Raw genomic sequence first — 16,100 nt, forward strand, 5'->3', positions numbered from 1 at the left:
AGCCCGGTGCCTGCTGGTGCCTCTCTGGCTTGGCTGCTGTGTGGGGAATGAGGGCCACCCTTTGTGCTCAGCAGGGCTGCCCTTCCCCAGGCTTTTTGCTCGGCTGCCAAACCCTTCCAGCCCCCTGGGGTGTGGGATGCTCGGTGGCGTTTCCACCTTTGCTGGGCCAGGAGGGAAGGCTTCCGGAGGCGCCAGCAGCGCAGTGCCTCAGGCTGCTGCCCTCCCAGCGGCTCCTGGAGCTGTGCTCTCCTTAACACCTCCCTCTCACCTGGTTTGAGCACATCAGCATGCTGGTGATCCTGCTCAACTGTGTCACCCTGGGCATGTTCCAGCCCTGCGAGGACGTGGAGTGCCAGTCGGAGCGCTGCACCATCCTGGAGGTAAGGAGCTCACCCTGCCCCGCTCCCCTGGGGGTGGGGTGCAGGGGGGGTGGCCACCCTGGGAGGCATCCCTGGGAACTGGCACCCTCAGGTGGGGTGAAATTAACCCTCCCCACCCCCAGAAATGCAACTGCCAGAGTAGCTCAGTGGAAGCAAAGCTGCAAGCTGGACCTGTGCAGAGCAAGGAAGGTGTCCCAGGGAGCAGGATTCGGGGGGGGTGCAATTCATAAGCAACACAAGAGCCTCCCCTGGGCAAAACCAGGGGGTTGCCCACAACTTCCTCCCCTCTGCTCCCTTCCCCCACCTCATACAAGGTAAGAGAGAGAGAGAGAAGAGCAGAGAGCAGTTTGTTAGTGCTCAGCCACAACAAAGAGAGGCAGCCAAGGCCAGCAGCCAGCAGGAGCAGCCAGCTGCTACCTGCCAGAGGGAAGCAATCAAAGGGAGAGAGACTTCACCCAGCTAGCTTTATGTCAGCACTCAGCCCAATGCCATTGTTTAGCCCTCATCAGTACTTCTGTGGCATCCAGTGGTCATTCAGTTCCATCCTGCCCCTGCCTCCCTCAGCCTGGGGAAAACTTGCCTGGGCTCAGCCTGAAACTGCCACAGGTCCCCAGCTGGTGCCTGTGCCCCAGCAGCCAGCCTCGAAAGCCCTGCCCGTGGGGATGGCATTTCCAGTCAGCCACACTGCAGTACACAGAGCCTGTCCTCCAAGAACCCCCAGAGGGCTGGAGGGAGGCCCCAGAGGGCTGGAGGGGGGCCCCAGAGGGCTGGAGGGGGGCCCCAGAGGGATGGAGGGGAGCCCCAGAGGGCTGGACGGGAGCCCCAGAGGGCTGGAGGGGGGCCCCAGAGGGCTGGAGGGGAGCCCCAGAGGCTGACTGATTTGGACTTAGCCCAGCAAGGTTCCTTCCCTACACATTCAGTGAGGGTTGAGTGGCCCCTGACAGGCTCACAGATTGCACTGGGTTAGAAGGGATGCTCCAAAGTCATCTTGTCCACCCCCCCTGCAGTCATCAGGGACACTTCCAACTAGATCAGGCTGCCAGGGGCCACACTGAGCCTGATCTTGAAGGTCTCCAGGGATGTGACCTCGACCACAACCTGTCCCAGTGTTTGTAACTGGGCATTCAGGTTGGGCTGGAGGTGCTGACCACTTCAGCTACAGGATGGCCATTGCCAGAGGCAACCTCTTGCCCCCAGTCAGTCAGTTCCACCCTGGCCAGCTCAGTGCCAGCCTCTCTTGGGCTGCTGCAGCCTGGTCCATGCAGTGCAGTGCTGGTGGCTTTGCCATTTCCTTCCTTCCTTCCTGAAGAGCCAAGCCCAGGAGAAGGCTTTGCCTGCTCTCCTCCCCAGAGGAACTCCCCCTGCTGCCATGCAGCACTGCCCAGGGCTGACCTTTGGGCCAGGCATGCCCATGCAAAGCTCACCCTCCCCTTCTTGGCCACCCCAACCTTGGTGGAGCCTCTCTCCTGTCACTGCCTCCCTGGCTGTGTCCTGGCAGTGCCCTCCCTGCCATATGGCTGCAGGATTGGTTCTGGAAGCACATCCCAGCAGCAGCTGCTGTGTGGGCTGCACCTTGGCACTGCAGCAGCTCAGTTCCCAGGCTTGGGACCAACTTCCCTTGTGTCTAATGCACTGCCTCAGCCTAGGCAGGGCCCACCAAGATGTGGCAGGGCAAGGAGCTTGGTTGGTTTGAATCCTGCTGCTTTCCTTCCCCTTTGAGCATTCCAAGCCCACAGGAACACCAGTGGGATCCTTCCAACCAACCTCTCCTGGCTCTTTCAGAGGCAGGTCCAGAGCTGTCTGCAAACAGCAGGGTTTCTCATCAAGCCATGCCTCAGCCTTCAGAGGAGAGCTGCTAAATGCAGAGGGGTGGGCACCCAAAACATCTCCTGGGTGTTGGGTTCATCCCCTGCTGTGTCCCAGACCTGAGGGGCAGGGCTGGATGGGGCCTTGGGCACCCAAGTCTGGGAGAGAGGTGTCCCTGCCCCTGGTGAGGAGGTTAGAGCAGATCTCTAAGGTCCCTTCCAACCTGAGCTCCTCTGTGTGAGCTGCAAAGCCACCAGAGGTTGGTTACAGAGTGAGATTGGTTCTGGAGGAGCTATTGCCACCAGGGGGACTGCCTCAGGGCCAGGCTCAGGGCTGGTAGGAGGCGACCAGAGGTGGCTTGTCCATCTCCTGCCCCACAAACTGCCACCCTGCAGGCAGCTGTGGGCTGAGCTGCTCTCAGGCAGTGCCTGACCTCTCCTGGAAGGTTGCTCTCCCCACCCCTGTTTTCCCCCAGGCATGCTCCCCTGTGGGATCTCATCCCTGGCCAGGAGGTGACATCCTTGTCTGCTCACCCATGGCTGCTCCTGTGGCACCCAGCTGCTTGCCCTCACACACTCTGTGCTCCCCAGAAGACACAGAGTCTGCATGTGGGGAGGGCTCTGCACCCTTTGGGATTTCCTGGAGGCATCAGAGCTGCCCCTGGTAGAAGGGACAAATCCTTTCTAGGAAATGCAAGCTGCCCAGACTGGAAACTCAGCTTCCACTGCAAGCTGCTGAGAGCTCAAAGCCCAGCCCCAAGCTGCTGCTGAATGCTTGGGCTCTGAGTGCCAAGACACATCTCCAGCCTCTGCGACAGAGAGGTCCTTGTGCCTCTGTCAGGAGATCAGCAGAAGCTGCTGATGCATCCCAGGGGCTGCTCTGGCCCAGGGGCTGCTCTGGCCCAGGGGCTGCTCTGGCCCAGGGGCTGCTCTGACCCAGGGGCTGCTCTGGCCCAGGGGCTGCTCTGGCCCAGGGGCTGCTCTGGCCCAGGGGCTGCTCTGGCCCAGGGGCTGCTCTGGCCCAGGGGCTGCTCTGAGCCAGGGGCTGCTCTGAGCCAGGGGCTGCTCTGGCCCAGGGGCTGCTCTGGCCCAGGGGCTGTGCTGCAGGGCTGCCAGCACCCACCTGACACCGCAGGGCTCAGCAGGGAGTGCAGGAGCTGGCCCCTTGCTGCCTGCCAGCACCTGCTGGGGTGCTGAGGCAGGCTGTGTGGTGTGAGCCTCTGACTGTGGTAACCTTTTGCTGCTCTCCAGGCTTTTGATGACTTCATCTTCGCTTTCTTTGCTGTGGAGATGGTGATCAAGATGGTAGCCCTGGGCATCTTCGGGCAGAAGTGCTACCTTGGCGACACCTGGAACCGCCTGGACTTCTTCATCGTCATGGCAGGGTCAGTAAGCAGCCCTCAGCAGCAGTCAGCTGTGTGCTGAAAGCAGGGAAAGCCCAGGGAGAGCCCCCCCTGCCCCCTGCTCCTGCCTGCTTTCCATCATGCCTTGTGAGAGCTGCCAGGCTAAGCCAGGGCAAAGCCTCCTATGCCTCATTTGGCTTCACCTCTGGCAACTGTGCCTCAGAGCCAAGGGGATCCTGGGGTGCAGCAAGCAAAGTGTGGCCAGCAGGGCTGGGGAGGTTCTGCTGCCCCTCTGCTCTGCCCTGCTCAGACCACAGCTCCAATCCTGTGTCCAGTTCTGGGCTCCCCAGGTCAAGAGAGACAGAGAGCTGCTGGAGAGAGGCCAAGGCAGAGCCAGGAGGATGCTTAGGGGACTTGAGCATCTCCCTTGTGAAGAGAGACTGAGAGCCCTGGGGCTGTTGAGTCTGGAGAGGAGAAGGCTGAGAGGGATCTGATCAATGCCTATCAATAGCTGAGGGCTGGGGGGCAAGGGGAGGGGGCCAAGCTCTTTTGGGAGGTGTGCAGGGCTAAGCCAAGGAAGAATGGAGACAAACTTGAGCAGAGAAGGTTTCAGCCCCACATGAGGAGAAACTTCTTTCCAGGGAGGCTGCCAGAGCCCTGGGGCAGGCTGCCCAGAGAGGTTGTGGAGCCTCCTGCTCTGGACACATCCAAACCCCTCCTGGGTGCATTCCTGAGCAGCCTGCCCTGGGTGATCCTAGATTCTAGACCAGATCCATTGTAAAAGAGGCAGAGAGGTGGTGCTGAGGGATGTGGTTTGGCACCAGCCCAGGTAGAATTAGAGACTGGTTGGACTGGATGACCTTAAATGGCTTTTCCAACCAAAAATGGTTCTGTGAATAGCAGCTCATCCCTGCTCCTGCTATGGGACAGACATTGGCCAAACAAGGACAATCTAGCCCCAAAATCTGGTTCAGGAGGTTGAGATCCCAGAGGGAGAAGGCTGGCCAGAGGTTGGCCCAAATTGCAAGCGCAAGCAGCTGTCTGCTGTAAGCTCCTTGCACTGCTGCTCCCCACAGCATCTCACCTGTGCAGGGCATGCTGGCCACTGAGTCACAGAGGGGAGGGGGGTTGAAAAGGACCTCTGGAGCCTGAGCCCAACCCCTCTGCTAAAGCAGCATCACCCAGGGCAGGGCACAGAGGATCACATCCAGGTGAGTCTGGAAAGTCCCCAGAGCAGGAGGCTCCCCAGCCCCCCTGGGCAGCCTCCCCCAGGGCTCTGTCAGCCTCCCTGGAAAGAAGTTTCTCCTCATGTTGAGGTGGAAGTTCTGGGCTCCAGTTTGTGTCCATTGCCCTTTGTCCTGTCCCAGGACACCACTGAGCAGAGCCTGGTTCCTCCTTCTTGCCACCTGCCCTTCAGACAAACATTCATAAGATCTCCTCTCACTCTTCTTTGTATCCAGGCTGAGCAGCCCCAGGTTCCCTCAGCCTCAGACAGATCTTCCAACCCCTTCTTTGTCCTCATAGCCCCCACTGGACATTGTCTGCTGGTTCTCTGTCTCTCTGCAGCTGGGGAGACAAGAAACAGGCACAATGCTCCAGCAGGGCAGAGCAGGGGGGGAGGAGAGCCTCCCTTGCCCTGCTGGCCACACTCTTCCTAATGCACCCCAGGAGACCTTTGGCTTTCTTGGCCACCAGGGCAATTCACTGCCCACCAGGTCCTTCTCCATGGAGCTGCTTCCCAGCAGGTCAGCCTCCAGTCAGTGCTGGTGCACAGTCCAACCCCCCCCTGCTCATGCAGGTCAGCAGCCCTCCTGTGACCTGCCACCTATGGTCAAGGGAGGTGATTCTGCCCCTCTGGGGAGACCACACCTGGAGCACTGCCTCCAGCTCTGGAGCCACTATTGCAAGAGGGATCTGGAGGTGCTGGAAGGTGTCCAGAGCAGGGCCAGGAGGATGATCAGAGGGCTGGAGCACCTCTCCTGTGAGGACAGACTGAAGGAGTTGGGGCTGTTCAGTCTGGAGAAGAGAAGGCTCCCAGGTGACCTCATTGTGGCCTTCCAGGATCTGAAGGGGGCTCCAGGAAGGCTGGGGAGGGACTGCTCAGGATCTCAGGCAGTGCTAGGACTAGGGGGAATGGAATGAAGCTGGAGGTGGGGAGATTCAGGCTGGAGGTGAGGAGGAAGTTCTTCCCCATGAAGCCCTGGGATGGGTTGTGCAGGGAGGTGGTTGGGGCCCCATCCCTGGAGGTGTTTAAGCCCAGGCTGGATGAGGCTCTGGGCAGCCTGATCTAGTGTGGGGTGTCCCTGCCCATGGCAGGGGGGTTGGAACTGGATGATCCTTGTGGTCCCTTCCAACCCTGACTGATCCTGGGATCCTATGACCAGAAGTCAATGCAAAGATCCCAGGGAGGTGTGGGTGCCCTTGACACCAATCCCCTCACACCCACAGAGGGTAACTGAGTGGATGAAAAGCTTGGCAAGCCCGAGCCTTTTGTCTGCTTGTTTATTTCCCTATACCTAACTAGACTTTCAGCAAGCCCAGGCTCTCTCTCCTGCTCAGGACACCCTGGGAAGGGAGGGACTGCTTTAGTGGCAGAGCTCTGCCTGACTGCTGAGCTCCTGGCTTTGTGCTGAGCAGCCTGGGGTCAACCAGGCCGTCCCTGGGAAGTGCTGGGGCATTTTGAGCCTTGCATTACTGATGCACAATCTTGCCTGCACTAATGGAGTTTTGGTTTGCTTTGTGTTATTTGCCTGCAGTACAATTAGGAGTGGCTTGAATAAAACATCAGCTCTCTCTGAACCCATGTATGGTCACAGCCCAGGAAGGAGCAGCAGGGACAGCAAGAGAAGAGCTTCACTATTGCTTTGCTGCTGCTGCTCCACTGCTCAAACCAGCAGCAGTAGAGGGAGAGCCAGGCTGTGGCTGCAGTGGGAGGCTGAGATCAGAAACCTGCCATCCACATCCAACATGCCAACAGGGTTTCCCTGCCCTGAGCCTGTGGGATGTGCTGTCCTGGTGGGTGAGCAGAAGTCCTTCAGCTCATCAAAGAGATCACCCCAGTGAAGCAGGAGGATTACATGTGCCTGCAGCACCTGCAGGCAGACAGGCTGAGCCCTGCTCATACCTTCAGGTCAGGGCTGGCACCAGGATCCCTGCTCACACAGCACCTGGGAGGAGGGGGAAGGGGGCTGGTGAGTCAGCCTGGTAGTTTGCCAGGGCATTTCCCCCCTCCCTGTGGCTGGCATGTGGTAGAGAAGAATGAAAGCAGCAGAAGCAGCAGCAGACCCCACTGGGAAGCTCTGCTGCCAGCGTGCTGGTGCTCAGGCTGGGGCTGGGGGCTGGAGCCTGGGCTGGCTGGGGCAATTCTGGGCATGTGTTTGAGCCATGCCTGTAGCAGTTCTTCCCCATTCCTCTGAAGAGAGGCTGGGCTGGCACCTGGGCTGGCACCTGGGCTGGCAGCTGGGCTGGCACCTGGGCTGGCAGGTCAGGGTGGTGAATGTGAAGGAGAAGCTGTGCAGGGGGCCTGGGGATCTTCACCTCTCCCTCCACTCCCCATAGCACTGCAGGGTCTGGGGTCTGCTCCTGGATCTGGAGGTGGTTTCAGCAGGGAGCAAGCTACTGGAGCAGCCAGAGCTGGGTTTGCTGGCAAGCAGATGGATGTGATGAAGTTATTATCAGGCTTTTTCTGATAAGGAGGGGAAGCAGTGACAGGCAGTGCTGCCTGCTTTGTTTGTCCCACTTGGCCTCCTCAAATAGGCTGAGCTGGCTCACGAGCAGGCACACCAAAGGGAGTGGAGGCTAAGCAGGGAAACTACAAACCAAACAAATCCTCTGCCTCTAGCAGCAGATTGTGTCTGAAGTTTGTTCCAGCACTGAAAGCCCTTTCATGTTTGGCTTGCCTGAGAAATGCACCCTGGAAAGTTTCAGAGCAGAAGGAGCTCACAACCCCTCAGGGCTGTCCAGCAGCCAAGCTGAAAGCATTTCCCAGGCACCAGAGATGCTGTCCTCAAGAGCTGAGACCAGGGAGGTTTCTCCTGCATCCAGTCCCTGGGGATGTTGCAGCCTCCTGGGATGTGCTTTGGAGATGTTTAACGTGACAGCTGAAGGGCTGGAGATTGTTTGTGGGAGAAGACATCACAAAGGCTTCTGCCTCCTTTAGTTCACTCCCCAGAGGCTGTAGGGAATCACCTACCAAGTGCCAGTCCCTGCACAGCCAGCACCTCCAGCCCCAGCAGGTTTCTGAGGGGCATTTCCAGGGCTTGCCTGGTTTCCAAGGGTGGTGTGGGGACAGAATCCCCGGGCTTGGCCTGGGCACAGAGATCTTTGACTGGGTCATGAAGGTTTCAAATGCTTCCAGTGCTTGGAGGAGGTTGAATCCCTCAAGTGTTTGAGGTTTGCTGCAGTGGGCAGTGTGGATCAGTTGGAGGCTTGCTTCCAACTCAGAAATGGAGCATCATGGAAGGCTGTAGTGCCAGGACCAGAAAGTCTTATCTCCTAGGCCAAGTCCTTCTTGCCCTGTTGCCTGGGGGAAGAGACCACCTCCCCCCTGGCCCCAGCCTCCTTTTGGGTGGCTGCAGAGAGCTGCAACCATGAGCTGCAAACACAGAGCTGGGTGGCTTTGCAAGCTTGGATGTACAGACACTGACAGCCCCAGCACCCCGTGCCCAGAGGCTGAGCCCCCCACATCCTGACACCTTTCTCCTTTCCCCCCAGCATGATGGAGTACTCCCTGGACGGACACAACGTGAGCCTCTCCGCCATCCGCACCGTCCGGGTCCTGCGGCCGCTGCGAGCCATCAACAGGGTCCCAAGTGAGTAACAGCTCTGCTGCTGGGCTGCCTGCTGCGGCTCAGGCTCTGCCACGCTGTTGCTGGGCTGCCATGCTGCGGCTCAGGCTCTGCCATGCTGCTGCTGGGCTGCCATGCTGCGGCTCAGGCTCTGCCATGCTGCTGCTGGGCTGCCTGCTGCGGCTCAGGCTCTGCCACGCTGTTGCTGGGCTGCCTGCTGCGGCTCAGGCTCTGCCATGCTGCTGCTGGGCTGCCTGCTGCGGCTCAGGCTCTGCCATGCTGCAGCTCAGGCTCTGCCATGCTGCAGCTCAGGCTCTGCCATGCTGTAGCTCAGGCCCTGCCTGCCTCATCCCCTGGGAAAACTGAGGGGTTAAATCCCCCCCAGCCTGGCTGGGTCCTGCAGCAGCAGTCTGCTTCCTGTACTGCCGAGAGCCCAGCCATAGAATCGTGGAATCGTTGTGGTTGGAGGAGCCCTTTCAGATCATCAAGTCCAGTTGTTACCCCAGCACTGCCAGGCCAGCACTAAGCCATGGCCCTCAGCACCACATCCACACAGCTTTGCAAGCCCTGGAATTGCATCCCTGGAGGGCACTCTGCCATTTCCCTGGGCAGCCAATTCCAGGGCTTGACAACTGTTTTGGGGAAGAAACTGTTCCTGAAGCCCACCCTGAGCCTCCCCTTGGGCAAGCTGAGACCATTTCCACTTGTCACTAGGAAGGGGAGAGACTCCCACCCCACTCCAGCCTCCTTTCAGGGAGCTGCAGAGGGTCAGGAGGTCTCCCCTCAGCCTCATCTTCTCCCCAGGTCCCTCAGCTGCTCCTCACCGAGCCTGTCCCTTCCCCAGCTTTGCTCTCCTGCTCTGGGCACACTTGTGATAGCTTTTTGTTTGGTGTGGGTGGCTTAAACCACCACAACACCCCACCACCTCAGTGCCCTGCTAGTGAGGGACCCCTCCACTGGCACTTTTGAAGGCAAGTTAGAGATTGTTTGTTACAATCTTCAGTGTTAGTAAGGGGCAAAGGAGCAGATTCTGCACTGGGGGTGCTGAGCCCTCAGGGCTGTCTTCCAAGGGTTTCTGTGAAGCCTTTGAGGCAAGCAACCCTCTGCTCCTGATGCAGAGTAAGTAACAAAGTCCCTCTGCAGAAAGGGGAGAGGTCAGTTCTAAGAAGGATCTCCCTGCCCAGGATGTGTTCATCTTCCCCCTCTCAGCTGCTGGAGGCCTTTCATGTCTTTGTGTTCAGGATTAGAAGCACAGCAGCCTCTGCTGCTGGTGAAACACCACAAAGCCTCTGCTGTCAGGGAGAACAAAATTGGGTTCAGCCATGATGGAAAGTTCAAGTGGCTCCTAAATCCATTCTCAAGTGGCTTCAGCTGCCTGCCTTCTAAATCCCATTTGAAAGACACACCAACGAGTTGAAATCATTTCCCACTGGCATCAAGCCTCTGCTGAGTGATGCTGTGTGAGGGAGCTCTTGCAGAGGGTTTGAACCCAACTCTGCTCAGCTCCAAACACAACAGCACTGGGTGGGAGTCATGGAGGTTCCTTCACCTCCTCTCTGTTTCCTCCTCCTGTGTTTGAATGGCACAGCTCCACCAGCCACAGGCTCACAGTACCTTAGAGGTTGGAAGGGACCTCCAGAGATCATCCAGTCCAACCCCCCAGCCAGAGCAGCATCACCCAGGGCAGGCTGCTCAGGAATGCACCCAGGAGGGGTTTGGATGTGTCCAGAGCAGGAGGCTCCACAACCTCTCTGGGCAGCCTGCCCCAGGGCTCTGGCAGCCTCCCTGGAAAGAAGTTTCTCCTCATGTGGGGCTGAAACCTTCTCTGCTCAAGTTTGTCTCCATTCTTCCTTGGCTTATTGCTGTGCCAACCAAAAGAGCTTGGCCCCCTCCCCTTGCCCCCCAGCCCTCAGCTATTGAGAGACATTGATCAGATCCCTCTCAGCCTTCTCCTCTCCAGACTCAACAGCCCCAGGGCTCTCAGTCTCTCTTCCCGGGGGAGATGCTCAAGTCCCCTAAGCATCCTCCTGGCTCTGCCTTGGCCTCTCTCCAGCAGCTCTCTGTCTCTCTTCAGCTGGGGAGCCCAGAACTGGGCACAGGATTGGAGCTGTGGTCTGAGCAGGGCAGAGCAGAGGGGCAGCAGAGCCTCCCCAGCCCTGCTGGCCACACTTTGCTTGCTGCACCCCAGGGTGCCATTGTCCCTCTTGTCCCCCAGGGCACTTTGCTGTGCCATGCAGAACCTGCTGCCCACCAGCTCTCCAAGGCCTTCAGCAAATCCTTGCTGAACCTCCTGCCTTGGCTACTTGTCCCTCATGCCTGCACAGCTAGGGACAGCAAAACAAAGCCCCCTGGAAGGCTTTCACTCCCAGCCCCTCAGATGAACATGCAAGGGGACAGATGGGTGTTTACAGGCAGGAGCCTTTGAAGTCCCTCTCTGGGCTCCAATTGTTCAGGCTTTTCCTTTTTAAAAGACAATAAATCAGTGAATTCAGCAGTGACATCAGGAGGAGTTTGAAGCAAGAAATGGGAGACTTAAAAGGGACCCTGAGAGCCTCTGGAGCTTTGTTTTTTCCTAAGGAGGTTTTGTTGCCAGGGTTTCAGAGCAGCTCAGAAGCACAACACTAAGTTGTCACTGTGGGGTTGGAGCCTGGTGGCTTTGTGGCATCAGGGGGACAGGGATGAGCCAGGGGGCCACTGGCATGAGGTCAGCTCGGGCCATGCCAAGGCTTCAAGCTGTGGGGGGTGGGGGTCAGGCTTGCTCTGAGAAGGTTGAGATGCCCAGGGGAGTGGTGGAAGTGTTCCAGAGCTGTGTGGGCATGGCCCTGGAGGGCAGGCTTCAATGGCCATGGTGGTGCTGGGCTTGATGATCTTCAAGGTCTTTTCCAGCTGAGATGATTCTAAACCCACAGAGCCCTTTGTAGCCCTCCCATGAAGCAGTGGAGATCCCAGGCTGGGATTCAGCCTGGCTGGGAGCAGAAGCCAGGGGAAACTGGGATCTTAGTCCCTATTAAACCAATGCCCAGGGCTCCAATGCCCCCAGCTGGAGGGGAAACTCTGACCTGAGTCCAGCTCATGCCTGCTCCCCTGAAGAGTCTGAGGCTTTGAAGCAAGCCCTTTGGGCTCTCCTGTGCTGCACTGGCCACTTGGGGTATTTTTTCCCCCACTCTTTCCAAAGGCAGCCAATGGAAGAGATTCCTTTGTTTGTTTGTCTGCTGTGGTTGACAGTGCAGGAGGTTGAATGGGAAGAGCTCCATCCCTGCTTAGAGTTGAGTTGCTGGGCACCTAGGCTGACCTTACAGCAGGGGCTTGAGCAAGTGGCACTTGGAGCCATGGTTCCGCAGTCAGGAGGTGCTGGGTGACAGCTTGGACTTGATGATCTCTGAGGTCTTTTCCAACCTTAGTGATTCTATGAAGTGCCAGGGTTAGGATTCCTTGAAAGGCCTCAGCTGCTGGAGGGCAGATCATCACAGGCTTGACTTGCATCCACCTTTCCCATCACTGCTTCAGACTGTTTCAGGCTGATGTAATCCAGGGCTGTGGAGAATGGGCAGTGGCAACCCTCTCTTTGAGTGTCTCTTGGTAGCTTCTGGTAATGCCAGAGAGGCATTTCTGCTCTTTCATCCATAGGGAGAGACTCATGGAATGGTTTGGGTTGGAATGGATCTTTGGGGTGCCATCCAGCCCTCCCCCCCTGCAGCCAGCAGGGACAGCCCCAGCCAGAGCAGGCTGCTCAGAACCCCAAACAACCTGACCTGGTTGTTGACCCCAACCTCTCTGACCTCTCCTCAGTGTAAAAGCATTCTTCCATCCATCTAACCTGAATCTCCCTCTTGTAGCTGGAAAGCATCAGCCCTTGCTGCTGTCACAACAGTCCCTGTGGGAAAGTCTGCCCCCAGCTTTCTGATCTGCTCCATTAAGTACTGACCTGGAGCCTTCTCTTCTCCAGGCTGAACGAGCCCACCTCTCTCAGCAGAGGGATTCCTGCCCTCTGAGCACTGTTGTGGCCTCCTCTGGCTGCCAAGGCTTAGCTTGGATCCCCACAGCCCAGCCAGCAGTGGGTCCCACTCAGCCCCATCCATGCTGTGCCTGACCAGAAAGCTGGGGGCAGACTCTTTCAGAGGGTCTGCTGTGACAGCCTTTGTCCCTCAGCCCTGCTGGCAAGAGTTTCTTGGCTCAGTAGCAGCCACCAAAGGGACATTGAGCAGATATGAATGAGGAAGAGGCTCAGTCTAGGTGAGACCTGAGGAAGAATTTCTTCCCCAGGAGAGGGTGGTCAGGCACTGGGCAGGGGGAAAAGGTTGCCCAGAGATGCTGAGGAGGCTCCAAGCCTGGAAGTGTTGAAACCCAGACTGAATGGAGCCTTGAGCAACCTGTTCCTTGCCCATGGGGGAGGGTAGAACTAAGTGATCTGGAAGGTCCCTTCCACTCCAAACCATTCCCCAATTCTCTGGCTGGGTGAGAAGAGCTGAGCCTGGTGTTCAGCTGACAGCACAGGAGGAGCAGGGACCCATGAGAAACAGCTGCTGGTCCATGCCTGCAGTGCCTGAGCCTGGGCCCCAGCCAGTTCTATTAGCTCCTCACTTCCAGACACAATAAATTCACCCCAGAGATCATTTCAGTTTGGTTTTACTTGTTAAGCAAAGAAAGGGGAGGCCTGGCCAAGGAAAACATCATCTCCACCAGAGATTGTTCCCTCCAAGTGACTGGAAAAGAGAGCTCCTGCAATCCCTGTGCTTGGCAGGGGCTGCAGCAGGGTTGGAGAGGGCTTTACTGCAGCAGTGGGCACTGCTTTGGTGTTTGTGGTGGGGTTGGTTTCTCTCTTCCCCAAATCCCTTTCACTGCTCTATTTTCTGTTTGGGTTTTTCCTCCCTCCCTGCTGTGTGGCTTAAAGCAGGCATCCCCTGGGAAGGGCAGGAAAAGCCATCCTGGGCCCTGGGTGCAGCCTACCCAGTGCCCCCCCTGCTCTTTTCCCCTGGCACGTTTGGCATCCTGCTGAGAGCCCAGAGCACCCTTGAAGGCTGGCAGACAGATGGATGCCATCTCCAGCATGGTGCCACTGAGCAGCCCCAAACAGCCAAAGCAGCTGAGTGGAAAGAAGTTGTCTGGCACAGGGAGAGAGATTTTAACCATCTTTGGGGTAACAGAACAAAAGGAAGGGTGAGGCTGTTGGTGAGGGAGGAGAAAGGAGAGGGGAAGGAGGCACTTCCAGCACTGTCTCTCCAGTGGGGACTGAGTCTTGCCTGCTGGTCACACAGGGGTAGGGGGTGGGAAGGGACCACTGGAGATCATCAAGCCCAAGCCCCTGCCAGGGCAGGGTCCCCTGGTGGAAGTCACACAGGAGCACACCCAGGCAGGTTTGGAGTGCCTGCAGAGATGGAGACCCCAGCACCTCTCCGGGCAGCCTGCCCCAGGGCTCCAGCACCCTTGAAGAAGTTCCTCCTCACCTTTGGAAGGAGCTTCTTATGTTCCAGCTTGTGCCCCTCAGCCCTTGTCCTGTCACTGGGCACTGCTGCAAACAGGCTGCTCCCATCCTCCTGGCACCCACCCTTTAAGTATTGATCAGCACTGATGAGATCCCCCCTCAGCCTTCTCCAGACTACCCACCCCCCCAGTTCTCAGTCTCCCTCCTGAGGGAGCTGTTCCAATCCCCTCAGCACCTTTGTAGCCCTTGTTTCCCAGGAGAGATTTGCAAGGCACACCTGAAGGGCAGCGCTGTGGATGTGCTCCTGGGGGCCTGCTGGTGGCTTTACACAAATCAAAGCCCCTTTTGCCTCCAGCCCTGGGCTTTCCCTCATCCTTGGAGCAGAGGCTGCTGCCAGCCCTGCTGCTGGCACCGCTGCTGCGCTTACGAGGGACGGCAGCAAGGCTGCTGGCCGGCATCCTGCGCTTCCCACCACAGCCTGCCTGCCAGCACGGGGTCCCTCCCCCACGGGGTGGCATGGGGATAGGGCCTGGAGGGCAGCTGAGGGCGTGGGGAGGGCTGGCACAGGGCATGGGTGCCAGAGTCATGGCTCCCGCAGGCAGGAATCCACTGCCGGTGCCAGCGGTGGGGAGCCACAAGGCAGCCAAGACTCTGCTGGGCATGGAGACCTTGAAAGGCTCTTCCCTGGGCTGCAGAGGTTGTTACTCACACCTAATTATTTGTTAGTGCAGCTCTCTTGGCCAGGGGGATTTAGCCACCCGTGCTGTGCTGCCAGGGGAGCAGCAGCTCCAGCCCTGCTTGGCTGCGCTGCGCTTCCGCTGGCAGAGGGAGACGAGCAGGAGGGTGAGGTGGTGTGACAGGGCTCCAGCTCCTGCTGCTGCTGCCTGCCATGGCCTGGCAGACGCTGGACTGCACAGGTTGTGCTGCCCTGGACCTCCTGCTCCTCCCAGCACCCATCTCTGGAGTCTACAGATGCCAGGCTGCATCTCAGCATTGCCAGAGAGAGTGGCAGGCAATGCCTCACTCTGCGCTGCTGAGACCTCCCCTGCAGTGCTGGGGCCAGCTTGGGAGTCCACAGCACAGGCAGGAGCAGGGCCAGAGGAGGCCACAGCAATGCTGGGAAGCCAGGCTGAGAGAGCTGGGGTTGTTCTGGAGAAGAGAAAGCTCCAGGGAGACCTTGGAGTGCTTGAAGGGGTCCAGCTCAGAGAGCTGTGGACAGCTCCGTGGAGGAGGAGTTGTGCAGGGATGAGGCTCTTGAAGCAGCTTCAGCTGGGAGCCTGCATGAGCCTCTGGACTGGTTTGCTGGATGATTGCTGTGACTCAAGGGGAGGTGTTCAATGCCTTTACCAACACAGGCTGAGAGTTTCTGGGCAGGCTGCTGGGGGCAGCTCTCCAGGGAAGGCTGCCTTGCAGAGCTTTGCCCACCCTCAGGTGCTGTGAAGTGCTGTGACCCTGGAAACATCTGCAGCCCCACTGTGGTGGGTCAGAAATTACCCACCCCCACCCCCCTCCCCCCAGCTAACCTGGAGGAACACCCCCCCAAATAAAACCTGGCAGCCTAGCTGAGCTGGAGGGCAAGTGGAGCTGTGCTTGCAGCAAAGCTGCCACCTGGCAAGAGGAAATGCAATGGAAAGGTACAGAATGGGCAACCCTGGCACAGGTTGGTGATGCACAGCTGACACAAGACACCTCTCTCCCCCTGGACAACACCAGGGGGTTCCCAACAGCCTCCTCCTCTCCCCCCCTTCCTCCCTGGTACATGGGACAAGAGGAAGAGCAGAGAGTAGCTGGACCATGGCAGGGGGGTTGGAACTGGCTGATCCTTGTGGTCCCTTCCAACCCTGACTGATCCTGGGATCCCATGATCCTAACCCCCCCTCCCTTTCCAGCCTTCATGTGGGGAGGGGAGCACAAAGGTCCCAGGGGCTCTGCCCGGCAGGCACTGGCCACCCAGGCAGGCAGGGGCTGGTGTGGCACTCCCCCAGCAAGGAGCTCTTCTAACCTGCCTTCTCCTTCTCCCCACAGGCATGAGGATCCTCGTCACCCTGCTCTTAGACACTCTGCCTATGTTAGGCAACGTCCTCCTCCTGTGCTTCTTTGTCTTCTTCATCTTCGGGATCGTGGGCGTGCAGCTCTGGGCAGGGCTGCTCAGGAACAGGTGCTTCATAGACAGGAACTTTGTAATGTAAGTACAGCCCCCCAGAGAACCCCAACCCCCCCAGAGCTCCATGTTTTCTGCCTTTCTGCCTCTCCTCTGTCGGAGAAGCCCTCAGGCAGGGTCAGCAAGCAGCGGGGGTGCAGGGCTGGGTGCAGCGTGAGGGTGGTCAGGGGGCTGGAGCAGCTCTCCTGCAGGGACAGGCTGA

At 58.5% G+C, this 16,100-nt stretch overlaps 1 protein-coding gene across 1 annotated transcript in view; it reads left to right on the top strand.

Moving 5' to 3' along the window:
• Positions 1–273: 273 nt before the first annotated feature.
• Positions 274–16,100, top strand: part of CACNA1H (calcium voltage-gated channel subunit alpha1 H) — a 136,411-nt gene continuing 120,584 nt past the window's right edge. Inside the window, exons 1-4 of the mRNA XM_068146523.1 lie at positions 274–380; positions 3,437–3,570; positions 8,242–8,339; positions 15,763–15,922. Of these exons, the coding sequence (XP_068002624.1) occupies positions 288–380; positions 3,437–3,570; positions 8,242–8,339; positions 15,763–15,922 (485 nt within the window). The 5' untranslated portion in view covers positions 274–287. The remainder of the gene's footprint in view (positions 381–3,436; positions 3,571–8,241; positions 8,340–15,762; positions 15,923–16,100) is intronic.

The sequence above is a fragment of the Melanerpes formicivorus genome, unplaced genomic scaffold, assembly GCF_026170545.1.
Source record: "Melanerpes formicivorus ecotype bairdi unplaced genomic scaffold, bMelFor1.0.p_v2 SCAF_14, whole genome shotgun sequence".
In the NCBI taxonomy this organism is placed as follows: Eukaryota; Metazoa; Chordata; class Aves; order Piciformes; family Picidae; genus Melanerpes; species Melanerpes formicivorus.